This window comes from Pelecanus crispus, chromosome 9 (assembly GCF_030463565.1).
Source record: "Pelecanus crispus isolate bPelCri1 chromosome 9, bPelCri1.pri, whole genome shotgun sequence".
Lineage (NCBI taxonomy): Eukaryota > Metazoa > Chordata > Aves > Pelecaniformes > Pelecanidae > Pelecanus > Pelecanus crispus.
Window position 1 is genome coordinate 43,215,084 of NC_134651.1, and position 27,180 is coordinate 43,242,263.

A 27,180-nucleotide genomic window follows, 5' to 3' on the forward strand; every position below is an offset into this window, starting at 1 on the left:
AGGGAAGAATAAGTATTAACACATCACAGTAACCGTGTTCTTCCCTGCGATAACGTAAGTAGCAGCAGTCTGCTGTCGGTCAAGGTTAGCAGTTCAGAACCTCCACTGCTCACTATTTTCATACCCTTTCTTGAGCTGGTATGTATCCATCAAGGAAAGAACATTACGTTAAATTAAAACCCATCAAATTGGGCTTACGCAGAATAGTTTTACCCTTGCTGTTTGGTTCCTAGAGCAAGGTAACAAAACCGCTGTTGTACCTGGGGGGGCAGTTTGATGCTTGGTGCCCACTCCAGGAGCCTGGCGCTCTCTCACCTGATGATACAGGTCCTGTAGGGTCAAATCCAACTTCCTGCCACAGCCCACAACACTACAAAGAGCAGTCAGGCTGCTGCAGGTGTGTTCTGCACCGGCCTTGCATTTTCAACAGTGTAAGAAGGGAAAAGCAGCAGCAGCAATCAGCACCACATAAACACACTACTTGGGAGAATGGTCAGAACCCTCTTTATTCTTTGTTCCTCCTGATGCTGGGAGGCTTCTCAACATAACTCGTGCTGGGCTCCAGCACCACAGAAGGGCTGCGCGTCACCGCTCAGGAAGTGTCCATGGTTTGTACAGTTTCATCCACCACCTCAATGTCCAGGAGCGTTATGTTTTCTGTGAGAATGCCAGTAGTTCCTTTTTCACACTTGTATCTGCCATACCTGTTAAAGAAATGGATGAAAATTAAGCCAGAAGATAGTACTACATGGGAAACCTCTCTCTGAAAATTTCAGAACTAACCAGCTTTCTCTGGAAGTTCCCTATAAAAGTCCTAAGTTAGTAAAGGAACTGTGCTACTGCAAAATCTAAACCGATTGCAGTAACTGACAGTTTCAGCTACACAAGCATTTTTTAGGAAACACACACTCTTTTTTAAAAAAAAAAAAAAAAAACAAGTAACTGGAAAGGCTACTTTATAGAAGTAGTGGGATCTCATTACCATGTAGGACATTCTTGCTGTGTACCCTCACTCAAAGAACAAGCAATTTTTTTTTTTTTCAACTCTAGACTAGTTTTACCAGTGCATTAGCTTTGGGTTTCTATGCACAAATTAGCTAACATTTAACACAAAGACTGCCTGTAGTCAGGCTGTGCTTCTGAAGTCTTAACTGCATCAGACTGAAGGAGTTGTCACCCTTTTCACCCAGCAACACAGCAGAATCCAAAATCTCACGTAAAATGTGCGGTAAAAGCTCTCTCCTAGCCGACCACCTGTAGGCATTTCTGCTCAGAATGGAGTGCCATGCTTATGGAGCTGTACCGTAAGAAATCCAAAAGCCCTTTAACTGGAGCAGTGCTATTCTTTGTGGCTTTGGCCATAGCCTCTGCCTTAGGAAGAAGGGGAAAAAGCAATTTCTTTACTATTTTGGAAGTGGCTTGAAAAGTTGCACAACTTCACATGAAGTACAGATTGCAAAATCCAGTAGCTGCCTTGGGGGGGGGGGGGGGGGGGGCTGTGATTTCACTGATTAGGCAATGTAGTTCACCAAGGACCAGCTGAGTGGTGAGAAGTAAAATTTACCAGCTCCTCTAATGCTCAAATGTTGCTCACTCCAGAATTTCATCAGCTCTGTATCCTGACCGTTACCAGTATTACAGGACCACACAATACATACTTAAGTGTAACCTTGTTCCCAAAAAGAGTTCCATAGTTGACTGTTTTAACACAAAATTTAAGATTCAGAATTACTGTCTTAAGGAATCAAGCAACAGAATGATGTCACCTTTGTGAAAGATTTACACTACAGTTTCACATGCCATGCAGACATCCCATGTGCTTTAAGGAAGTGAACACTGAGAATTGTAAAATGGGGGGGGGGGGGGGGGGGGGGGAGCTGTACAGAAATCTGTCTTTCTGATGTGGCTTGCCAAATGGAAGAGCTAGGAAAAAAAAAGCACAAATTTCGACCTAGTCAAAATGGTTAAGAGAGGATTGTTTGGTTAGGAAAGCATGAATGCTTACAAGCTTTTTTTTTTTTTTTTTTTTTTAGTTTGTTTATACATGAAATGGGACTCAAATTTAGTCCAACTAAAAAAAAATTCTTGTGACTGCTGTATTTAGCCATTAACTGTAAACTGTCCTTTCAACACACTAGTGTGTTTCTGGACAATTTGGGGGAAACTGCCTCAAACCAATGTCTGTATTGTCTTAGAAAAATCTTGCATAGAGCACATTTTCCAGCCATTGGCTAGAAAGGGCCTCTAGAAAGAGAATAAACCACAACCTAGCAGTCACAGGCCAGAGTTGTGGCGTTTTCTCTTGGGTTTTGATTTTGTCCCTGCAGTGAGTTAATAGACAGTGGCTAATGACAGGCTGTGCTGCCCGATACCGCTTCTCAAAGCCCCTCGCTAAGACTGGGCAGAGCTAGAGAGGGTACAGCGATGCCGCCAGCCCTTCTTACACCACACAAGTTTCAGCAGGAACATAGCAGAACAAGACTGCGTTGCTACATGATAGCAAAAAAAGCCAAGTATCTGCTCAGTCACAAATGCAAAACTTCCTCAAACTGCCTGAAACTCAAGGTAAAGTGGGGGCAGGTAAGAAATTAATTTGTTTCCTTCATACTTCTGTACATGCCACTAGCAGCCCCTCTTCAACTGCAGGTACAGCCACCAACCTTGTTTTCTTGTTTAGTTGAAATTGAATATACAGATCTAGAGATTACTCTGACAAAATTTAGTATTCCAGAAAATAGGAATTGCTGGGAAGAACACGGGTAATGTACAGCTTCAGGAATACTAACCTGTCCCCCTTTCTGTTGGCCACGTCATATGGACGGAGAAAATCCAACTTGCTCTTGCTTATGACACAGATATCGATGTTACTGCCGGAGCCCAGATCATTGTATATGCCGGCTGCAATGGCATCTCTCACAAGCTGCTTGGCTTCCTCTTCCTGGAAAAGTCAGAAAAGCTGTCATTGCACAAGCGTTGGCATTTCACAGAAATGTTTGTCCACGTGACAGTGGAAGCTGTGAGCGCTCAGAACAATCAGTGAGACACCAGCGCCTTCCGAAGCACCCAAGTACTGCAGAGCGCTGGCAACAGCCTGCTGCGCGGTGGGACCATTAAGGGACAGCCTTTGCTCCTGCTCCTGATCCGCCCCCCAGTACAGACAGTCAAGGAAGCGAAGTTAAGATTCCTGTCTTAGCAAATGGATAAAATAAGTTTTACAATTTTTACCTTCCAGGCTTCTGTGCACGTGTACATCACAAGTTCCCTGAGTGCCCTCTGCACAACAGTTGCATACAAATTAAAGATTCATGCTAGTTTAGTTCCCAGACCTCCCTAGGTGTTTAATCCTCCTCTGTAGTACCAAAATTATTTCAATGATTTTGTACTGTAGCTTGGTTTGCAAAATTTATTCAGCTCATCTTAATATTAACTGTGTCACAAAGCAGCCTAGCTCTGCACCGAATTGTAGCTGGCTAATATTTTTGATTCCAGTCCTGAACACAAGTGCAGAGAATTTAAAGAAACCTGCTGAAAATGCTAGTCACACTCTGTCAAAATACCACAATTTGTAGTTAAGTTCTTACCATTTAAGTGGGGGGGGGGGGGGGGGAGTTTGCTAGTTTCTTTTCTGCTGTACACTTCAGAAATTCCATAGGTAACTAAAGCAAAATATATTTCATATAGTTCATTTAATGCATATTGTACATTTCAAAAGTGTGTGTATTTCTGAATTGCTTTCTACAACTAGTAGAATCATATTTGCAACAAAACCAGAATAGAAAACTAGAACAGGAAGTAAAGCTCACTGCTTTTATTGCTTCCGAAACCAGGCACAAATCCTGCAAGAGTTCTAATGGTTGCTTTCCCACAGGTTTTGTATCTCCGCTTGCTTTTAAAAGGGCAAACGTGCAGCTGCCGAAATACACGTAACTGGGAGACATTTACTACTTAGAAGCTGTCTAAATAGCCTGGAACAGCGTGCAGTAGTGTCCGCCTTAGTAGCGGACCACACATAAGTAGCATTCGCATGAGTGTCTTCACAAGGAAACATTTCAAATTCAAACTCTGTTAAAATATTACAACAGATCTGTAATCATCTCAACCCCCCCAATAAAGTTCATGAATGGTATCGCTGTGAAGGCGTCAGAAATACGAGTTTCGATACGCCTGATACCTCCTGTGTCCTAGCGCAGGCTATTACAGCTGCGCTGGCTCCCTCTACAGATCCCAGGCAGCGCTTATTTTTATTTCAAAGGCAGCTTATTGAAAAAAATCACAGATCAGCTCCAGCGCTGTAAGAAATAATCTGATACGGCCAGTAAATCCTTAGTTTTGCACTGTACCCGAAGACAGTGAGCATGAAATGTTGCAAAAAATTTTCTTGATGTATCATTTTAAATCTTGTCGTGTTCTCAGGACCTACACGTGCCTGTCCTTACGACAAGGGGCACGCTACCCCTTGACAAAGCCCTACAATCCCGGGGCGGGGTGGAGCCCACTGTCCCACACCTCCTGCCCTGGCACAGAGACACAACCAGGGAGGGCGCGTCCTGCACCCTCGGCTCCGCTAACGCAGTACAGAGTAAGCACTGGTGCTCCAGTCCTCCGGCAAAAGTGTCGGAATAGCCAGAAAACAGGTTGTGTCCATACAGCTATATACACATACTTGTAGCTTTTCAGTAACCTCTGAAGTACCAGAGCACACAAGACCCCTTAATTCTTCCTCAAAGGTGTATAAGGAACTAACTTGAAAACCGACTAGTGCGTGCCTGTTCCAGTAAAGAAAAAAGACCGAAACACATCTATGAACACAGACATTTGGACTCCATTTTATCCTCATTTATGGCAGCTGCTGCTCAGCTATAGCCCAACATGATCCTAACTGAATGCGAAGTTTACCAGTCATTGCTTTGCTGGTATTTCACACCTTCGACACCATGAACAGAAGAGCAAATATTCAATGCTGATTTTGATAAATGCAGCTTTTAAAAATTTGCTTCGTTTTAAAGGCCTCGCTGTCACTGCCAGCATCCTGCCACGTGAAAATAGTGATGCTGAGCTCCACAGCCCGCTCCTAGAACGTCTCCGCTGCAGACAGCGGCTGCACAAGCCCCAGCGTACAAGTGCAGCTGAAGAGGAGCCCAAAATTAGCTCAGCTACAATCACGTCTGCTCCCGGTGCATACTTTGCGTTCTCCGATGGCCCTCTAGAAACGAACTTGTTAATAACACTATTCCCGTCCTAGCAGCTTAATTAAGGTATTGACCAGGAGAGGGGCATTTTTTTCAGTAAACTATACTAATAGCATGGATTCTTATTTCACTCCCAGTTTTATTAGTATTACTCATTTTAAAAAAAAATGTATTACTCTTTCTACCAAGCTAACTAGAACAAAACAGTCATACTGTAAAAATAATTCCTGTACCTTTCTTCAGTGTTTTTGGTAATAAAACTCTGATAAGCAAGTATTTCCTCATTCAACTGACAAAAGACTACCTTCACTGATTTGTTGCATGCTAAGGGTAGTTTAGTACTGTAGTGAAACTAAATACGCTAAAATAAATCAAAGAAGTACGTGTAGCTATGTTTTAAAACTTAAAGTGGTAGCAAAACCAGACTAACGTTACACTATTATGTGAGCGTTAGTGTAAGAAAAGCACTGCAGCTTAGGAAAACTACAGCAGATTGGCGGGGGTTTGTTGCACTCCCCCTTTTCATTTAATCTTTTTTTAGGTAACAATATAAATCTCACAGAGTCCTCGCACTAATTTTATTTACTTTTTAAAATGTACTCTGTCAACCTACTGTTATCAAAATCGTTCTAAAAATAGCCAGTACGGTCAGTAGAGCTCAGCTGTAACTGCACTAAGGCATCCACCACACCAAGAAAATCTAAAAATGTGATCTCGGCTCTTTCATCTGCTATAGTGCAGCCTCGTTCATGAACCTGGAATAATTTTAGTTTTAGAAAACTCTGCTTCAGTGCTGTTTACTACTACTCCTCTTTCTGTAATTTAGAAAGATGACCAGAATAGCCACAAGTAAAAAAAAAAAAAAAAACACCCCACAACGTTCCTTGACAGAGATCCTGCACACGAAGTTCCAGCAAGGACTGCTATTTTACAATCAGAAAATAGGGGGTTATCATGAAAAGCGCTGACACAGCCTTAAGTACAGGGGCACGAATGAGTCCCTGCAATAATTAATCTTAAAAAACCCTAAAAGTTCAGAGTATATAAAAGGAGCACTTCCTACTTTATGGTTGCAAAGACCAAGCTAACTGGGAATATCATTCTCTCGGGTCCACGCTGCTTCTTAAATGAGATTACAGCAGGAGTGATGTACTGTACCACAAGTCGGTTGTGACAAGCAGCACTTTATAGAGCTATCTGTTAGTCTCCATCACCACATCACACAATGTGTCCCCGGACTCCAATGTGCAACTCCATTTACCGCTACATGACAAATGGGCGGCACTTGTAAAAGGCGCAAAGAGGTCCAGCTCAGCCGTGTAATGGTCACCGCAGATGCACCGCAGTGCTTGAGGGGGGAAAAACCAGACCCCCAAGTTCATTAAAGTGACCAGTAATGGATCTTTCAAAACGTGTCTTAGGAATAGTACAGTAAAGGCTAAAATAAATAACTCAGCATGGAAGGCTAATCTGAAATGGTGTTTGATAAATTATTTATAACACAGACAATTGTCTGCATTTAATATTGGAGCTACTGGTAGCATCTTTAAAAGATGATTTATGTGCTGTAATGCCATTAAGCTTTATATGGGCCCGCTGCTAGCTATAAAGTCTGCTGAGATTTAGAGAATGAGTTTTAAACTGTCACTGCAACATCATAGTAGATAGAGACTGTATTAAATCTTTACTTTAAACCTGTTATCTGGAGAGTTGCATTTTGTAGACACTCAAGAACTGATAGATTACCTCTCCACAGCTGCTACGGTGCGAGTCCCAAACAGCACCAATAAGGAACTTTTACACATTTTTCTTGTATATGACTTGATTCAAGTTCCTCTTCTCACTTAAGCAATTTCCAGATTTCAGATGCTACTGAAGTAAAAAAAGAAGAGAGACTTTCCTACAGAAGATGGGGATATTTCCACATCATATTAATACTACCTTTACTAATAGCTTTTAAACAAGTTTATCATTATACCTTCAGCAGTAAAGGGAGCAGCTGGAACGGCTTTGTCAGTATCATTTCCTCAGCATTCTTTAACTTGCTTGCAAAGTTACACAGGAGATGTCTTTTCCAGACTTAAAAACTGTAGAACAGATTTTTTTTTTTTAAAGGATTTTTTAAAAAAATTCTTACCAAAGTGAAATTAATACCTTCTGCAGGTCACCAGTATCCTGTTAGATATACGAGATGTAGTGCAGTTCTCCAATAATAAGTCTTATCAAGAATTTGAAATACAGTACACAGTGAATATTAGTATAGGATGAATATGATTGTGTAACAATTTTTGTAAAAGTAAAAAAATTCAAGTATTTATCACAACTGTCTTTTACAACAGAATGAAATCTGTTGAAATTATACAATGTAAAAAGTCAGTGCTACTTAGTGAGGACCCACAAGACTCACATGGGAAAAGAAGGATGGGGGGGGAAATCAGAAGCTTCAGGAAGGACAATGGTAATAAAAAAAAAATCTATAAAGGAGTGTTGGGAATTTAGGGCTAGGAAAGTGCTACCTCTTGAAGGACATAAGCACCTACAGAAGCATAATTAGACTTTGGAAGAGTAATCAGCAGACTGCAACACGTGAGAGGAGGCACACGCCTGCCTGCGGGGAGAAGCTGTGGTAGAGATCAATATGTAACGAAGCAATGCTAAAATCTGCTGGCCAAGTCCAACGAGAACAAAACTGAGAAGCAAAGTATTTTGTGTTTTTCTTGTAAGGGGAGGTTGAAAGACTCTGTTAGTGAGAATTAATTTTGTAGAATAGAAACAGAATTTGTTTTGGCTATCTTTTGAAGCTGGAAAGGGGCTGGCACACGTAATTTAAACCTCAGGTTTAACAAGTCTTCACCAAAAAAAGGTACGCATTTCAAGTAGTACCTCGTAAGCAGATGAATGACATACTTTGTTTCATAATTTTTAATTTTTTTTAATAGACCTATGCTACAATCAAAACATTTTGCTTTTCTTTCATCTTTGATCAGGTGAATGAAATTTAAAAGTAGCCAGTCTTTCTTGCTCTCCCCCCACCATCTTTTGTTTGTGCTCTAAAAAGTCACAAAAGAAGTTAGTTAGAAGCAGGATGCTGAGATCTAACAGTCCAGACAATGCAAAACAGGCTATTAAAATAGATCCATGCAATGAATATGTAGGATCAGGATTCCAAATCACAGAAAACGGGATTAAACTCACATGCCAAATGACCACAGCACAAAAACATTTACAAGACAGAAGTTGCGAGTAGAAAGAACTAAAGTGATGATCACACCAAAGGCAAAAGGGTTATGAAAATCAGAATCTAAGATTAGCAGCATTGGGGAGACACGGAGCAGTAAAACAAAGATGGGTCCTGGGAACAACCACCAGTTTGCGCATAAAGAAGAACAGGTAGAAATTACCAGAATATTCCCAGCATGGGATGGAAAAATTAAGATCTGAAGAGATCTAGGACTAAAACTATGCCCTGTAATAGGTATAAAGATGGCATCGCCTCTACTCTGCTGCATTTCAACCATACGCTGTTTTGGAATCATGTGTGCTCTGAAGAAAAAAATGTAAATCTAAAGAAAAATATACCTTCAAATATCACATACAGGTTTATTTAGTTTTACTGAATAGCTGTTAAAAAGACTAAGATAAACAGAAATTTAGTAGTTTCTAAAGCAAAAGTGCGGGGGGAAAAGTAAAATAACAACTCTATTACTTTGTGTGTTAAACAGCTGAGTTATTTTAAATCAAGGTAACATGTACCATGTTATTTTCCAGTTCTGTTTCCACAGCCTTACTTAACAAGAAACTGAAATGCTCCAAATTCTGAAACATTACTTTCATTCACTTGCAGGAAGGCAAGTGAATGACTCAATATTTGCACAACAAACAGCGTCAAGGACTCAAAATATTAAATATGATTAGAATTTTCTCTCCAGAATAAGTCCTGTTCAAATGCTGTAGAACACGCCTTCTGTTTGGAATGGTAACTTTAAATACATTTGTCTAAATTCTAACTTCTCTGAAGCTTTCAAAGCTGGACTTCTATTTAAAAGAAAGGAAGAAATAAAATAAAAAGCAGCACCGACCAGTTTCAGTCACATACGTTCCTGTATTTTCTTGTGCCACTGTACTACTAGCCCGTGCGTCACTTTGCACCTTCTCGAATGCAAAGTCTACAGAGCCTGTCTGTGCCACCACCAATGCAGTACCTTGGAAGACAAAAACCCAGCTTAAATCCCTGGATTATGAACACTTCAGGGTTAGCGTGCTGCCTACGTTACACAAAAAATACAGAAAAATTTGTTTTGTTAGGAAGTAGCAATCTTCAGCACAAATATGGCACGGGCAGGAAATTATGCAAGAAGAAATCGGAGCGTAGCCCTGACCTAGCAGTCTTGTCAGAACTCAGCCATGCGAGTTTTTACACAAATGCACCTACAATCACGCATAGATCATAGAATCAGAGCTCAGGTAATTCTGCACTGCATTGGATGTCAGTTTTGTTGTGAATAATATGTTAGTGAATGTTTATTTTTCTAACTGTTTTCTACTAAGAACTTTTCAAATAAAATGCACCTTAGTCCCTAATTATTATTCTCAGTGACTACAGTTTTTTCATGTTCCGATGGTAGACGCCTGCAAGCCCAGACTCATCACCACCTCCCCCTTTCTGACATCGTACACCACACAAGTACAATAAACCATGTTAATATTTCATACCAGTGTGAAATATGCTGGAGTATCAATTCAACATCTGCTGTCTTTAGGGTACTGGCGTCCCGCAGAGACACTTTCAATTTGTAATTGAGTTCTATACTGAATTAATCAGCAGTTTATCTTTTTTACTAAAATAATGTCTTCCCCACTAACCTGGATTTACATTAACAATTTATGCCAAATTACCTGCCAAGGCAAGAAACTTATATGCTTCGGAACTGCTATTCAATAACCTTAGCTCCTATATGTCATTCCTTACATGAAGATTAGTACAATACATATTTCCAATGGTACAGAATTAAATTACAAGCTCCTCTCACAACTACAGGATTTCTTTTAATACGATTTCCATACTTTGACCTAAGAATGAATATGAAAATTCATTTAATCCATCACTTCTTATGTCTGGGTGAAGTTCATGTTTTTCTAGGGAACTGAGTCTCAAAATAAAATGAATTCGCTCACCAGTAACAGAGCTGTAAATTCTGCCAGGCTGCAAGTTCTACTCTGACAGTGCTATATCCCCAATTTTCTGTACCTCTGCGTTACCATACAGTACCACACTGAACCTTAGCCACCAGGAAGTAGCCAGAAATATAAACTATGCAAAAGATGACAATTAAAATTACTATGTATTACTACTGCATATCAAAAAAATGAATATCCAGCAATTACATGTCTGGCTTCAGATAAAGCAAATCTCTGTTCATACAACCGACTTCACCTCTGACAAAAGGATGGAAGGGAATGAAGACCAACATTTTATTTGGAAAAAGAAGTCTTGGGCTCTCTGATAATTTTTCCTTCCTAACACACCAAACGCTCCATGAAGCCTGCTGGCTGGGAGGGAGCCTCCCCTCGCAGCCCGGGCCGACTCCCGCCCTCCACCCCATTCCCACTCATCCCTGCCCGGGCTGGAATTGGGCTCTGCCTCCCCAGCCCTTGCCGCAGGAGCCGCACTCGGGCTTCTGCCACGTGAAATATTTTCCGGTATGTTTTGCCCGTGTTCCGCCGTTACGGGAGATATACAAACTGAAACAATTTAAACTGCAGCACCTGCTCCCGAGAAGTGCATCAAAAATAATTACCTGTCCTACCTCTAGTCTACCCTGTGCAGTGAAATGATCTCTGAACATGGAGCCCTGCTTCCAGCTAGCTTGTCTACCTTATTACATACCAAGTTTAAGTGTTACTTTCATAAAGGCAAAGGAATTGTTGCTCTTTGTCATGCAGCAAGGCCCAATTTAAACTAAGGTAAAATTTATTTCCCTCGATATAGTCTGTAAACAGAAAACTAGAAGAAGGTGCTACTGGGTATCGCTGGTAACTCAGACTGATTCTGTTGGCAGCTTCCCACCCCATTTCTGCACAGAAACTGTGCTTTGAAATACTCAAAAAAGCACACCTCAAAACACTTCTCCAGTAATCCCAGCCATTCCAGAGCACATCTAGCCAGCACATTTTAAATCAGCTTTGTATTTCCTGTTTAACGTTGGTTCTGCCAAGGAAATCAATCCAAGGCACAATTCTGTGAAAGAAGATGAGAACAGTACTAACTGTCCAATGTGTCAAGCAGAACCCAGGTTACCACAGGATAATTTTAATCTAATCTAAAAATAAGAGACAGCATGATAAGCCTGTATTTTCTGGATGACTGTCTGCACTAACACCTGATGTTTACCCATAGAAGTTCAGGTCTCTGAAGGAGACAATAACACAGGTATGTAAGAAAAGCACAAAATCTGTATCACCATGAGCTCGGTCAGAAGAGGCAGTGAAGATATGCCACTAACAGTCGCAGTTATTGTCACCGGGTAATGAAATAAACAGATACGCGGAGCACTTAAATACTAAGTACTTATTTTTGTTCACAGAATCAGATTTCCCCCACCCCCCCCCCATTTACTTAATCTCTGTGTTTGACACCAACAGGGGTTCAAGTATCTCAGGCAGGCTCTCCAGCTTAACTCTGATAGTCTGGCTTGATCTCTATTGTCTGCTGTCTGAGTTCAGCCGACAAACCTCCCAGCAAGTGGTCACCTTCCCATGGAGTCATTAAACCTCTGAATGTCAGCTGGTGGGATTAGCCTGCAGACTTCCACACCTGAGCCCTATGGCGGGGACACAGGCATTTTGATCACCATCACTAATGAATACAGAATTCATATGCAGCTTGTCATTGCTCCTGAGCCTTGAATCACACAGATGCAGGCTAAATAAGACTGATGAGACAACTATTGTTGAAGATCAGAGAGTTTTGACAGTTTCCAAAAATAGCTCGGTATTATTGTCAGTAGTTAATAAACAAAAATACCACCATCATATTGAGGGACAGTAGGAAATATGAGCACAGAAACATCCGAATGATCTGTACGTCAGCTGTTTAAAAATGGAAGAAAGTGACATGTTTTTGTAATATTTTGTACTCCACCTGATGTATTTTTTACTGAAATAAGAGGTACACACTGAAAGCTGAATTCAGACTGCTTTCCACTTTGATACAGCAAAGACCTTCAGCGCACATCGAGCATCCGGAGGAAGGCATTCTTTATGCCTCAACTTCTTCACTCTGGGGATATGGGGCTGCTCAAAAAATCAGCAGCAAAGCCAGAAACAAAACTATGGACCAGAAGAGCCTGCGTCTCCGCATTTTGCAACTTTCAGTCCTCTTCCCTCCTACTTTGACAGTTGCAACTATTAACTGAAAAAGGTTACTACCTCCAAATACTCCTGTCTGCCCATCATTTCTCCTTTTACAGAGGATTACCCAAATCTGCCAGCTGAATTGCTCATCAGATTGCTCCCTAACCCATGTTTGTCAAAACCAAACATGTCAGCAAAGCAATCACTGCAGAATGATCACAAAAGCAGACCTGGCCAACAGGTGAAGGAGTGCAAATCTCTGGCAGGAGAGCAAGATGCAGTTTTTTGTACAGCACAGCTGCTGTAGGAGGGTAAGTGCCTCTGCTCCAAGTGGAATATCATCAGAACAGCCCCCTCTTATTTTTAATCTGTTCTTACCCCTCCAGAGTCTTTTTATTTTCATTCAGTACCACTTTATTTCCTGCCACACTAAAAAAGTGGTATAATAAATCACTGTAAATATAATGTCACATTTTTGGGGTGATCTATTTTAGAAATAGTTATTAAATATCTACCAGACTACCTCCTTCAATTTTTTTTTCCCCACCTACTCCATGCCCCTGAACTCATTACACAAAGATTTACTTCCCTTTCCCTGCAATAGTTCTGCTTTCTGTGGCTTCTACTGATTTTCTTCCTTTTGGATCCCCTTTTTATTAAACCTGGCTGTTTTGATGAAATACAGAAAAGAAATTAAGTTACAAGCACCCCATTTCCTTGCTTAAACATGAAGCTCTTGTCAGAAGGCTACAACATAGCCTTGCAGTACATCAAGTAATTCTTCTACAGACAAAAAGCTTTTACTTTTCAAACAACAGAAGTCAAGTACCAGAATAAAATATATAATAATGCCCCCAATCTCCCTAGGAATTCAACAACCACAGCATAGATAAACCCGGAATTCCAGCATTTAATACTGTATATACTTTTTTCCCAGATCATGATGATTTCCATATCCACTGACTCAGAGTATTTCCTTACTATTGTTTAACACCAGAAGGCATGAATGCATTTGCAAAATCTGCCTGTAAGGTTTAAAAACCATGTGGCTACTCTATTGAAAGAAAAATTGGCTGCAATGAAAGATCTAAGCTCAAAACACTCTATTAGATGTGCTGTTCTTCCAGTTATGTTTTTTAAAGTAGATCTATAGCTGCCCACATGACAGATTAATATTGTTCCACAGTAGTTAGGTGCTTGGCATTACATTTTTGAAGCATCTACAGGCCTTCAGGGCTGAAAGTGTTCACATCTTCAGCAATCTATAATGGTTCCTCTAGAGGCCAGCACTTGCTTCATAACGAAACATGCCTCCATAAATCAGACTGCAGAAGTGGCACTCGTGTACGTCACCATCTATCTTAACAGTTTCTCTGAAGGATGTTGGGTAAAGATCATCTCCCGGCATTGCAACCAGGGAAAGGACCATCACAGTTGGCATTGATAAAGCATGTGCTACTTAAATCTGAAGACACACTAAGTCTATGGAAAAAACCACATCCTGCTGGTGTTAGCATGCCTCAGGCAGTGGTAGAAGCTTCAGCAACTCATCTTCAAAAGGCAGAGAGCCAGGGCTCTAGAAACCTGCAAAAATTGGCTAAGCCTGCAGTCGTCTTTTTATTTTATTATTTTTTTTTTTTTAAGTTGAGCATCTTCAAAGTCTACGATTCTAACTGTAGGGCACAGCAGCTGCCACTGCAGATTTGATCCTCTCAGCTTTTGGCAGCTCTCAACTTGAAATTCTAGCAAAAGAATTTTTCAAGTTGCTATTATTGCCTGTCATGGATTTATAAATATTGTGCACTATCTGCTGTGGCATGGCTCTCATGGGACACCAGTGCATGCCAAAAGCATAACAGAATGAAAAACAGTTCCTATTCTTCAAATAAATGCTAATTTTTTTTAACTGTGCTCACACGATGCGTTTGGTGATCAGCTTCAATAGTACAGAATATATATCAGAGGCAAAAAAGCTGATTGTCTTTTCCAGTAGTATTCAGCTGCTACTTTCATTAAGCTCGTTTAATTACATTCCAGATGCTAATTTGCAAGTCGATACCAGAGGGTGCAGGACAGTTTGCCTTTGAATCATTTTTCTGTGATGTGATGGTCATGAAGCACACCACTACCCTCCAGTAGCCCTAGCAAGATATTCTGACAATTGGTGCAAAATAAAGCAGTATTGATCTTGACAGAAAAATATTAATCCTCTACCCATTTTATTAAATTAACCTCCAGGAATTTTATCATCATTGCCATTTCATAGCAAGTTTTGTGTAAAATATATATAGTGTACTTCAGATTTAATTTGTTTTAATTTCAATAGAAATATCATTTGTTATTTCATTACTTTACTGGAGGAAAAAAAAAAAAATCACATCTGACTTAAAAGGTCAGTATTTTAAGCTGGCAGCCATAACAGAATACAAAATGTTTAAGAGTACAGTTGAGCTTTATCACCTGAAACTTTGCTGGTTTAGTTAATATGATTACTACATTGTTACTAGATAACAGAGCATCTAGTAAAAACAAAGGAAGGGTTAAGGTGCATGCAAGTCTCAAAGATCTTAATATCTATTTCAACAAATTGGTAGGCTGCATTTCTACATGCTTATTATAACAGTGAATATCTGCTGCCATTTATGGTTGTATATGAAGAAAATTTAATTAGGATGACCTTTCTAAATAGAAAAAGTTGGAGATTTACCAATTTTTGGTGCCTTTTTTGGTTGCTCTTACACAAAGAATGACTTAAAATACAAGCTTGAAAACTAGCTGAGAATATGATGAAATTTTTAGTTTCACAGCACAGCTCTTTGACATTTGTATCTTTGAAAGCGGACTATTATGCTGTAGCTGTTGATTCCAAGGATTTGTAGCCCATGTTTTCGGTATGAATAGCACACATGCCAAGTGCACAGTCACACAAGAAGAGACTGGAAAAAGAGACTCTGTCATTCTTACAGCAGCATGAGGAGAGAGGGGAAAAAAAGAAGTAGAAAATCTACCTCTATCTAGTGGTTCTTTCCATCAGTCATCTAGTGTAATGCTACTTGCAGAAGAAACCTCAGTGCCTATTAAAAATATTCCAGTGTTTCCGATAGCATTTATAAATATACTAGAGGCCAGAAGTCCAGTGCCTTCAGATATTGCCCAAAATATTGCAACAACACAGGAATCCTGATCTTACTGCATTTTCGTAATTTTGCACACCTACAACTATTTGATACATACTGACAGAAAAGCAGCCAGATCCAGGAACAATTGGAAAACTGCTTATTACTACCTCTTAAGCAGTTTAACTACTGGAAAGCTTCTCAAAACAAGTTTTTAGGGGTTCTTTTTTTTTTTTTAATCAACTGGTATTACACATCACATTACTTTAGGAGATGTAACAGGATATGACATATCACTTTAATTAATTGATTTTAGAGAGGAACTCAGTGGACTTGTAGGATCATCACCTGAAAAATAACTACTGCAGTCATGCCAGCATTTGAAGGGGAGGAAATGACCCACAGCACTTGCAGTACAAAGATGAGGAACATCTGAAGACCTTTTCTGAAGTAAATCAACTTTTTCCTTTTCAGTTATCCAGTGATAGGAAATAGCTGTAAGATTTGTTGTATCTGCATTTTAGGCTGACATGATTGCAACTGTTAAGTGTTACAAGTAATTTTTAATGGGTTCAATTTTCAATTTTGTGTTCAATTCTCAGTTTTTTTCTTTACTGTGAAATTATTAATCAATTGGAATAAGAAGGAGCATTCACAGAGTCTGAAGAGATTAGTGTGGTTTAAAAGAGGGCTTGACATATCTGAGGCATTTTACAAAATATGGTCACAGAAAGCCCTTTAATTGTTTGGGTTTTATCTTCACCAATAGTCTATGTGCAGATAAGTGCTTAGTTTAGCAGGCACTGAGCATGGTGTAACTAAATATAAGGAAATACTATAGATAATACAAAAATAATGTACTGCAGACGTTCATGAAAATAACTGATCTCAATCATGACACTCCAGCTTTTAGCTCTCCTGAAAGATTCTCTAACATGAACAACCAAACATTTTTCCATTTTTATCAAGATCAGCAAAACACAAACCACCCACAACCTCATAAATCTTCTGTAATCAGCTTTTAAGTAGGTATTAAAAATAAAAGTGCAGTTACTAGTTCTGAACATACCCTATCAACCAGAAATCTAACTGGTTTCATATACTACTTGAACATTTTTTTATTGCTTTTACCATCATGCATTCTCTTTTCAAGATTGAGAGAGAGAGAGAGGACTGACTACTGAGGGAAAAACAGCAATATTGACCATGCAAGGGCTGTTGAATTCCTGAAGTCAACTACGATCAGCAAGTTGTATGTTTTTAAAGCTTTCACCCACATTCAAATCACACAAGTTTTTCCATACATAAATTTGCAAGAAGCTTTATTTCTTTAAATTGATTTCGCTCATTTGCAGTAAGCCAACATTAGTACATTTTAAGTGAAGGGAAACTAGACCCAATTTAACTATTTTTAAAGCTTCAAACCTCTTAAATTCTTACAATCATGAGAATTATTGAGGGAAGAAACACTGAGCTTTAAAATAAGATTTTCTTACCTCCATATCCAGTTTGTATTTATCTTCGAATATGGCCATAGCTGCTAATGATCCAGAACCTATGGTAACAAAATTAGGACATTTATTTAGGCAGTGTATATAGATACAGGGGTTTCTGGGGGGTTTGTTTTGGTTGGTTTTTTGGGTTTTTTTGTTTGGTTGGTTGGGTTTTTTTTTAAGAACAAGGTAACAAGTATCAGCAGCACAAACTAAACTGAAGTCTACCTTGGCTTACTATACACTTACAAAGTGTCTACCCTCTTTCAGTCCAGCACCTAATTTAATCCTAAATTTATAGCTAGTGTACACAGACTTGTCATGGTCCCCATTCTGACAGCCTTTTTCTTTCTACTATTTCGAACACCAAGATATGAAAATGAGTTTAGAAAAAAAGAGTTAACCAAATGCCACAGTACGCAATTGCTGCTCCTCCGTTTCTCCTGTCCCACTTTTGTGCCTGGCCACATTAGAGGGTATGTCACTTAATACCAAGACACTCAGAATGAACAGATTGCTTTAACGAGCTGCCCTGGCACAGTCACCTCTACGCATGGGGATGAGTAAACTAGCAATGGTAATAGGGTGGCTGGCTGCTGCCATCAGGTTATTTCCCATATCCACTTTAAAACAGTTTATTATGCATTTACTCTGTGCCATTATTTTTACATTGAACAATAACAGCTGAATAGACAAAATGACAGATAGGAAAACACGAGTTTAACATTACTTCTCTGAAAGGATGCAGTGCAAGTGTAGCAATGGAACAGAAGCCATCTCTACCCAAAGCACTGTAACTGCAGGTGTTATAAACATGCTTTCCATAAATTAATAAAAAAAGCAGTATGATACTATTTGAAACTGTAAACTTGCTTTGTTCAGAAAGACTGAGTCTTCAGGAAGCTATCTTGTCTGTCTGTGGCCCTAACCATATTTCAGAAAGCGCTACTTTTGGGGAGTGAATAAAGTTACCTGCCATTTTTTACTCCAATTAGAAGATTTTTTGGCAGTTATTACTTCTTAACTTGTTTTGCATACTGCTATCTGTTTAGCTGGGTCACAGAGAAAGCCATATTTTCTATTTAAAATGATTTGTGTATATCGCTTGACCACCTCAATGGTTTAGTGAAAGAAAAAGGCAGCGATTAAACAGTTTCAAATGAGGTGTCCTGCTGATTTTATCAAGTCTGCTGAATGTATAATGAAAAAGGAGAAGCTGACAGTGACACTGTTGAGAAAATACAGACTACCTTATCTGAACCATTTAAGGAGGTCCAATTATAGATCAAATTTAAAGGGTAGAAACAGCAGATTTACAGACACAAATCAATGAACATGGTAATCCCAATGAATATGACAGATATTCCTGTTACAGAATATTGCTGTGGTTGAGGATCATTACCTTTACAGTACCAAATACATCACATCTAAAAGCAGTAGGACACTCTAAGTGTGTACTTGTATTACAGGCAATGACTATTCATTTACACCTTGGAGCAATACATGACTCCATTTTTTAAACACTGAAACTGGGAATAAAGAAGATTTTTAAGCAACTAATAGCAGAAATGAACTGCTGATACAAACAGCTGGTATCACAGAACAAATCACAAATAAAAGGAATTTTACTGATCCTTCAAACAAGGTCAAAATAAGGTGTGTTCCAAAACAAATACAGGACTTGAACCATAAAATAATTCTTCTTGTGGAATGACACAAGAAGATTTCTAATGAGGGGGAAAAAAAAAAATTTGATATGGTCTCAAACTAAGACCATGTTCTTACTACACTCAAATGAAGGCCTACCATAAACAGAATGGAAGCCTCAAAACCAGGAAACAATCTTACCCTTGGATAAGGGTTCTTTGAGAACATAAAGACAAAAAGAGGTGCAAGAATGAAAGTATAAAAGGTAATATCTGACATATTACTACATTAAAGCTACTGAGCTAAGAAAAAGTAGTCTTAATTTCTTAAAACTTCTACTGACAAATAAAGTTTATCAATAACACAAATATTGAGGTATTTCATACATTGTTCTGACCGGATTCATTCCGCCAGCTCCTTTTTAAAAAAAAGTTCCCAAAGGAACCTACAGGCAAGAACCCAGTAGACTTATAAAGAAGAAAAGGGAAAAAGGCAGGGGGGAAGGGGGGGGGGAAACGACACACCTTATGTTACATTACATGAAATCCTTATACATAAAAGCGTTGTATTGTTAATTATTTGCTATATTACCAAGATGCAAATAAATGCCAAATTTAATACCAACTTTAAATAAATAAATGCATTCTGTCCTATAATGTAAAGTTTTCAAAGGGTTGTTGAAAGTCATAATTTATTTAAACCTACACATAGATAATTACATCTAAAAGCCACAATCCCAAGGAGGTTCTAACAGAACAGGAAGTAAAGCTGGAAAAGCTTAACAAACTCAGGGGTTTTTCTCTACTGCTTATAAATCCTAAACATGAGTTTTATAAGCTTGCATTAAAAAAAGTGCCTTAACAAGAGTCTTACAGCACAGCCAAGCATTCTCTGAAAGAACAGATTTTTGTAATCCTAAATAGCACAATGAAAATTCTTTACTCTTACTAGCACCAGATGTAAACACCATGCTTTCAGAAACACAAATAGATGTACACTTCCGAGTTCCTGCATCAAAGCAAATCATCTGCTGTTTGACAACAGCAATATGAACTGTTTTGAAACGTACTAATGATGTGCATATATTCACCTGTAGCACTTTAACTAAGAAAAACCCCTCAATCACCTTATTTGCACCACTGGTGGACTGACTGACTTGACCATCCATGCAGAAACACAGAAAACCAGCAGTGGACACTTGCTCGCGAGCACAGTTGCAAACTTCAGTATCCAATTACACCTCCTTCCCTAAGCTTGTCAAATTCCACGTACAATCCAAACAACCCCACAATGTTCTAAGTAGTTCAACCGACTTGTGAAAGCTATGCATTGTAACAGGAGAGCTGGCAATAAAATCTCTGAACGTAAGTAAACATTGGAAGTATGGTTTTCTTATTGCAGTACCTATAAAAGCACAGAAAACTTAGATATTAAGGGTCTATGGAGAACTTGTTTGTATGTGGGGAAACAGCTGTTCTCTTGTCCATGTATGCAGTGCCCACCAATAATTCATTTTTAACAAGCCTGCTTTGCCTCTATGTAGAAACAAGCTTAACAATTCCCAAACATAATGCCTGGAGAAAGATAAAATCCAAACATTGCAAAACACCATCCATTAATTAGGGATGGATGTTCCCACATCATACACATAACAACTAATTTAAGTCACTACCAGTTAGGATTCAACATTGCTAGTGTGCAGCAGTCCAGCCTCAAATCTATTAAAACATTCAGGAAAGCTGCGAGATAATGCATCATTAAATAGCATCTTTAACTGAGCTCAGATTCAAAGTAATACCAAACCAGATATTTATCTGGGACAGGTAACTTTAGTTGGACATCTTGACAATGGACAACCAATGCAGAAATAGGAACTTTTCTTTGTTAGAGGGCTTGGGTTTTGGGTTTTTTTTAATGTTGGAAGTTTCCAACTGTTCTGTGTATGAGCAATAAGGACAGTTAAAAAAGCGTAATTGGTAAAGTCATCATGTATTTGTATTATATAACATTTTGGGGGGGAACCCACCTTTCAGCTAGGTTTTTAAGAACCACTAACTGCTATGAATGGTTATACTTCAACAACCTTGGAAACACAGTCATCAAGAAAAAAATGCCATTGTCAACTCCAAAGAATTTGTTTTGCATATGTTTTCAGTAAGCTGCATTTTAGAAACAAATATTCAGAAGTATTAATCTAGCATCTAAATATATAAAAATATTGCTTGCCAAACATAGAGAACTAAAGAAACTGAGACGCAGAGCTGTATTCTGAGGCAAATGCTTTTCAGTCTGATAATGAGCATGAACCAGGGAAGTTATGAGATCCTAAGAGATTTTATTTTTTTAATTCTTTAAGAAACATTGGTCATTTCCTAAGTTTTCACAACTAATTTATTAAAAAAATTTTCTGGACTCAAGGGTAATAAACTCACTTTAAAAATCCTATTTGGTCTTTACTTGAGGAGTTGTACCACTTCAGTATTGATTTCAAGTGAAAGATGATTATTGATACATAGGAAAAAATCCAGCCGACAATAATTTCCACCATGTTTTGCAAGTGCAGAAGCTTTTCTAAAACAGATGAAGTGGATCTTTTTAGCAAAACATTCACCAAAAACAACGCCTTATTGCTAAGCACAGTCCATTTTCCATCACCCAAGGACCTGTTTGCTACCTCAGCCTGCCACACTGGAAGATGTACAGAGCCTTGAGAGAGTAACATTTAGCACTTCCTAATCCATCAGTGTCAGGGCTCTCTGACAGGGCATTTATTCACACGCACTCATTGTTATTCAATTTGCTGTTCATTCTAGGTAAAAATTCGGTGATCTCCACAGCCCCATCGATCGGGATCATTTTTCACCCTGGTTCCTGGCTGAGGGGCTGAGTCTCAGCAGTGGTAGTGCTTGCTCTGCAGGACGACATTGCCAATGCACGAAGAGCTGATTTATGAATATGAAGCAACACTGGTACCAGGGGACAAGCTTTAGCCACTAGAGACGACTGGAACATACTTACTGTTTCCGAAAGCTGAACTAGAGACTTCAAGTGCTTTAATTTTATGCATGCATTTCATTATAAGTCTTGGCCAGAAGCTTTCCTAGACAAGCCAAGCAATCAGACAATCTTGCATCGTTTGCTGAAATCCAATTTTGTCCTTTGTCAGCATAAACAGTTTAATTTGATGTTTTCACTCCTGAGTAAGCACTGAGTATCTTTTAAATCTCCCTTGCAAGGGAGGACACCACTCTGTCCATCCATTAACACACTCCAGCTAAATAAAAACACACTCCAGCACGTTAAAACAAAAAAACCCACCCCGATGCCTCAACAACCCTTCCTATTAAATACTGAGTTTCCAGAAATTAACTGGCCAAAAATATCTAGCCCGATTTAATAAACTGTCCTTAGAACATCTGGGAAAAAACCCAACAAATAATAGATTAGTCTAAATATGATCAAAATAAAATTCCCACTACAATCTCCAATTTGACCTTTGATACCTTTTCTGCTGCCTCAGTTCTATCTTTCATTTATACACATAAGCAAATCTTTTCACTAAAATATGTCCTAGTCACTGGAGAAAGTATCAGTGTACCGAGTGCAGAAAGGTAATGGACACTTACACTGAGAAGGGCTTTGTTTGACAGCATGGACAAAAGTAACAATCACCAGACACAGACCTGGGACAGCTGACAGCAAATCAAACTTTAAGCTACAATGAACCTAATTCATTGATATTCTACTTCCTACCTGTTTGAGCTTATTCTGCTACTATGGTATTTTGATTTTCGGAAATGCCACATTTTAAAGCTTTTAAAACAGACACAGAAGTAAACGTGCACATAAACTGTGTGACTTTACTCAGGCAATCAACTACTAGCAGCTATCAGTATATAGTTTTACTGTTAACTACATTATTGGGTAGAAGGCAATTGTAAGAATCAGACAGTTACTTTTTTAATATTAAAGGCTAAAAAAATGACATCACGTGACTGTTACATGGACTTTATTTGCCAAGGAATTTGCCAGTTCCTAAGGTAATGGCACCATCTATTGGTCTAATACCACCTCTGCAGAATTTCTGCAAGTTAATCACAGTTCTCGTTACACAGTTAACCAGGTAATTCAGTTTAACAGCTGCACCGTTTCAGTAGTGCAGAGATCCAGAAGAAAAAGAAAAACCTTTAGCATTTCCAAGAATATAGTAAGTAGGTGTTTTATCTAGAGATGCCAACCATGAACAGAAAAAGACTAACTAAAATTAGGATTATATATTCCCATCACAGAGTGGGCATAAAAACTGCCTCAGACATAGGCTGAATCCGATTTACTAGTCTGACACACTTTATTTTCTCGACGCTACTATTGAAAATACTCCCTTTGCCAAAGACTGGCCAAGTTCTGTAATACTTTGTGATGTGTGTGTCCTTCCCTTCAACAATGCATGTCATTTCCATTCTCAAAAAACCCAAACCCAACCAAAACCAAACAAGGACGATGGTCATCACTAACTCCTGCAAGTTGCAAAGCTTATTATAGCTTTCACTTCAGAATTCTTACCACAGGGGCTCTCCAAGCATCCCTTGATAATTAAGAGACAGAACAAGATGTTTAAAGAAACAATTTTATCTAGAGGACATGGACAAAGACTAGTTAGAAGACATAGGAGAAATGACAAATTCACAAATCAAGATTAGAGATGAACAAAGATTTTGTATTCGGTAATACAGTGTCTTCCTGAATATACTCATAAGAGGCCTCTAATGGGGTTGCTTAGCCAGATCACAGATCAACGGGTATATGCTCAAGAGCTATTTCACAACTTGAAATTATTGCTACTGCAAAGCAGCACTGAGGAGTTCAAAAGTTTAATTCTCTCCTGTAGGCATTCTTCACCTTCTTCTGTAGAACTGGGAAGTAACAGAGCAATGTTTCTGCTTTTTAAGTGAGAAGGACAAGATGCTCCAGGAAAGCTGCCTATAATTTGCATTCTGCTACCACAGAGTACTTACTTCCAAGTTACCTCATATTTTATAGTTGAAACAGCAAGCAAGAACGTATTTGCCAAGATTGTATTTTACAATATATCCCAAACATTGTTTTTGTAACTGGTCTTGATGGGGAGCTCCTAAATGCCAAAAAAGCATGCAAAAAACCTGTGGTTTCAGCTTTCAGTATTACCACACTCACTAATTCAAAACCGAATGAGATGTCTATACAGAACTGCATATACATATAGCTCAAGTTACTGTTCTTACAGAAAATGTTATGTAGATGGAAAAGTTGGGGTACTAACACTGAATAACCTGATGGTGGGCTACTGATGTCAAGTTGACCCCAACAATAGACAGAATTAAACTTCTTTACTGAGAAGCTCCATAGAGGGGTTAAGACCAATTATTATAAGCAGCAAGTAACCCGGGTGTTGCTTCACCACAAATAAAGCACCTTCTTGAGTAAAATACAGCTGCTGCTTAGCAAGAAATGCAGAAACACAACAGTCCCAAAGGAGAAGCAAGGCACATTTTTTTTCCTAATGAAACTACAGAAAGATTTCAGGCAGAACGCAATTCCCCAAGTGAGACTTTAAATGAACCATGAGCTAGAGCTATCTGCAGATCAAGTTTCTAAGGATTCCCCCCCCCGAGCAAGTTTTTGGGAATCCACAATTCTCTTGCTTTAAGGTATGCTGGGGAACACACACAGCAACTTTCCTAACACCAATTTTTTGGCAGCTTAGATTAGGTAGTATAATAGCCCACATTTTTCAAATGTTAGAAATAAAACAGCGCACATGCCTTACAAATATGGGTACAACTTTATCTTTGAAGTCTGAGGTCTGTGCAGCTCCCAGCAAGCGATGGGATTTAAGTAAAAACATTTTAAATAATAACTTCAAATGTTCACACTTTTTACCAGGCAACTGTGTTACAATACTGAGGGAATATCACTTACCCATGGTAACGTAAGGCAGTTTGTCAGTTGATCCGTGGGGATATATGCTGTAAAGGTGAGGTCCTGTGACATCTACTCCCCCCAAAACCAGGGCAGCACCAATGTAGCCTTGATACCTATGAGCAATGTTAATACATGAGTGTGAAAGTCCACAATAAAGCTGGGGTTCTTTTTAACACAGCGTATGCGTTTGAGAATTTTTCCATGATTACACCAGTTATGTCTCTGTAATAGAAAGACTACTTTTACTCTCTGCAACCAACAGTTGAAATTAAGAAATTTACTGAAACGTGGTATGTGTCAGCATCAAGCAGAACAAACAAACAGGCCGGATGATACCTTTGTGCTAACAGGGAGAGAATTCAGGTTAGTTTTCAAGAATGAAATTCCTATATTTGCAATTAAGTTTTTATTTAGAGACTTTGAAGAAAATGTATTCCTTCATTTCCCCTAAGAGATGTTCTGGGCTGCTTTAACTTTTTAATTTATTGTTCTGTGAAACACTTAAAAAAAAAAAAAGCAACCTGCCCATCAATACAGCATTAAGCAACTGAGCTGAATTATTGTAATTTATCTAGGTCACTTGGTTGCACAAAGCATTTTTTTTTTCCTCATTGCTTTATTTCACCTTCCTGGAGACTTTCCAATAGCTTGAACAATATCTTTACTTGAACACACTCATTTCATTCTTTCCTTCTCTTTCAACAAGATTTTTCACTTCTGCAAAAGACAGTACTGAACAGTATTGGAACACTTAAAAGTTTGAAGAATACACCCTCAATCTAAGGGCATGTTCAGGGTTATGCTACTAGTTAGGAAGTTCAACTGCCATGCAATAATGGTCTGCCATTAGTCAAGCAATCAAATAAAATCTTAAGAACTGCAATACAGCTTCCAACCATTTTACTCATTTACCTCACTATTCCACCAGCAGAGTTCTATGTTAACAGCTGTAGACTTCAAATGGTTAAATACTTTATTCTTTTTAAAATAAAATACATTTTGAGGCAGTGACTCTATTAATGGAGGTCTCAATTTTACAAGCTCAAATATTACAAGATTATTGCTGGTCCAGCCATCTTGCCACAAAGATACACAAGTTTTCATGGGTGTGATTAACAGTTTATTAATCTATTGGCCTTCTATTTTTGCAGTGTAAACACCAGCAACACTGTACAACTGTAGCATTAATTCTCTAAAACACCATAGACTTGATTTCTCGTCCATCTCAGTTCAAAAAATCTATGAAGCAAAGAGCAATTGCTAAATCTTTCCTAAAGTCTTGTTATGAAGGTTAAGTTGGCTGAGGAAGGATGCTCCTTCACAGGAGCTTAAGTGGTTTTAACAGCATTGTTAATAAACAAGAAACCCATTCAGTTACCTGAAGAGCATTTGCTTTAGCATTCGATTAGCTGTGACAACTCTTGGAAGTCGTCCAGTGGATAACGAATGGAGCTCCAGGTTGGAAGAAATCAGCTGAGTTGTCATATCAGTATCCGCAGCTGTTCCAGCACCGCAACAACTGAAAAATATCATGAGCAAGTTAGGAAGAGGTAGGGAGGACAGCGGAAAGAAATAGCTCAATACTTTATCCAACAAGTAGAAGTTTTCTCATTGAAGACTTGAGGAAATCAAGTTCTCATATGGTCAATATTTTCAGAGCATGAGAATAGCCTGTTCAAGCATAAATGAAACACCAAAACTCCCCTTGCTAATAAATTATCATCTTAAAGTACACCTTAATATTTGCTGTCAACAAAGGGCACGGTAGAAATCCCAATACTATTACCAGTACTATTAGACGATAAACAATTTTAATACTTACTAGATATTAGGAGAAATGAAGTGTATTTTTGAACAGTTCTTGTCAGCAACAACCATTCCTTCGGTTGCTCGCGTATCTGCTCCGAGGACTATGCCATCCTACAGAAAGAGAGGATTATTCCCAAAGCCCCGGTCTCCCAAGGGGACGGGCGGTGCGAGCGGCTGCCAGGCCCGGGGCAGCTCCGGCGGGAGCCCGCAGGAGCCGGCTCCCCGCAGGCCGGGCGTGACTCAGCAGCGCGGAACCTCCCGGCCTCCCGCCCGCCGCGCAGCGCCGGAGGGACGCGCCCGGCGCCCGCCTCACCTTGAAGACGACGCCGGCGATGGTGGTGCCCGTCTTGCGGGCGGCGGGCAGCCGCTGCCCCTTCCGCACCAGTTCGGCCTCCAGGAGCGAGTTCCTGCAACACAGGCCGAGACGTGAGGCCGAGACGTGGGGCCGGGCGGGGGCCTCCCCCAGCCCCGGCCGCACCCCCGCGCCCCGCTGCCGCCCGGCCCCGGCCCCGGCGCCCCGCCCCGCGCCTCACCGCGCACAGTTGTCGAAGCTGAAGCCGCCGCTCGGCGCCTGCAGCACGGAGACCGCCGCCATCTTATCGCTCTGGCAGG

At 39.5% G+C, this 27,180-nt stretch overlaps 1 protein-coding gene across 1 annotated transcript; it reads right to left on the minus strand.

The window, feature by feature from the left end:
• Positions 1-416: 416 nt before the first annotated feature.
• On the minus strand, positions 417-27,163 carry PSMB7 (proteasome 20S subunit beta 7). The gene is made up of 8 exons (XM_075716382.1): positions 27,102-27,163; positions 26,882-26,975; positions 26,582-26,679; positions 26,138-26,278; positions 24,757-24,872; positions 17,155-17,213; positions 2,787-2,938; positions 417-704 (listed from the first exon to the last, which is right to left on the minus strand). Exons 1-8 carry the CDS (start codon positions 27,161-27,163, stop codon positions 593-595), a joined length of 834 nt encoding a protein of 277 aa, XP_075572497.1. The 3' UTR covers positions 417-592.
• Positions 27,164-27,180: the final 17 nt, after the last annotated feature.

Excerpts from the sequence above, each read along its gene's own strand:
- PSMB7 (XM_075716382.1), bottom strand. The coding sequence starts at position 27,163 with ATGGCGGCGGTCTCCGTGCTGCAGGCGCCGAGCGGCGGCTTCAGCTTC. Across the intron at positions 26,680-26,881 it reads TCGCCGGCGTCGTCTTCAAG|GATGGCATAGTCCTCGGAGC; the intron begins GTGAGGCGGGCG and ends CTCTTTCTGTAG. Across the intron at positions 24,873-26,137 it reads CTAAAGCAAATGCTCTTCAG|GTATCAAGGCTACATTGGTG; the intron begins GTAACTGAATGG and ends CATTGCTCATAG.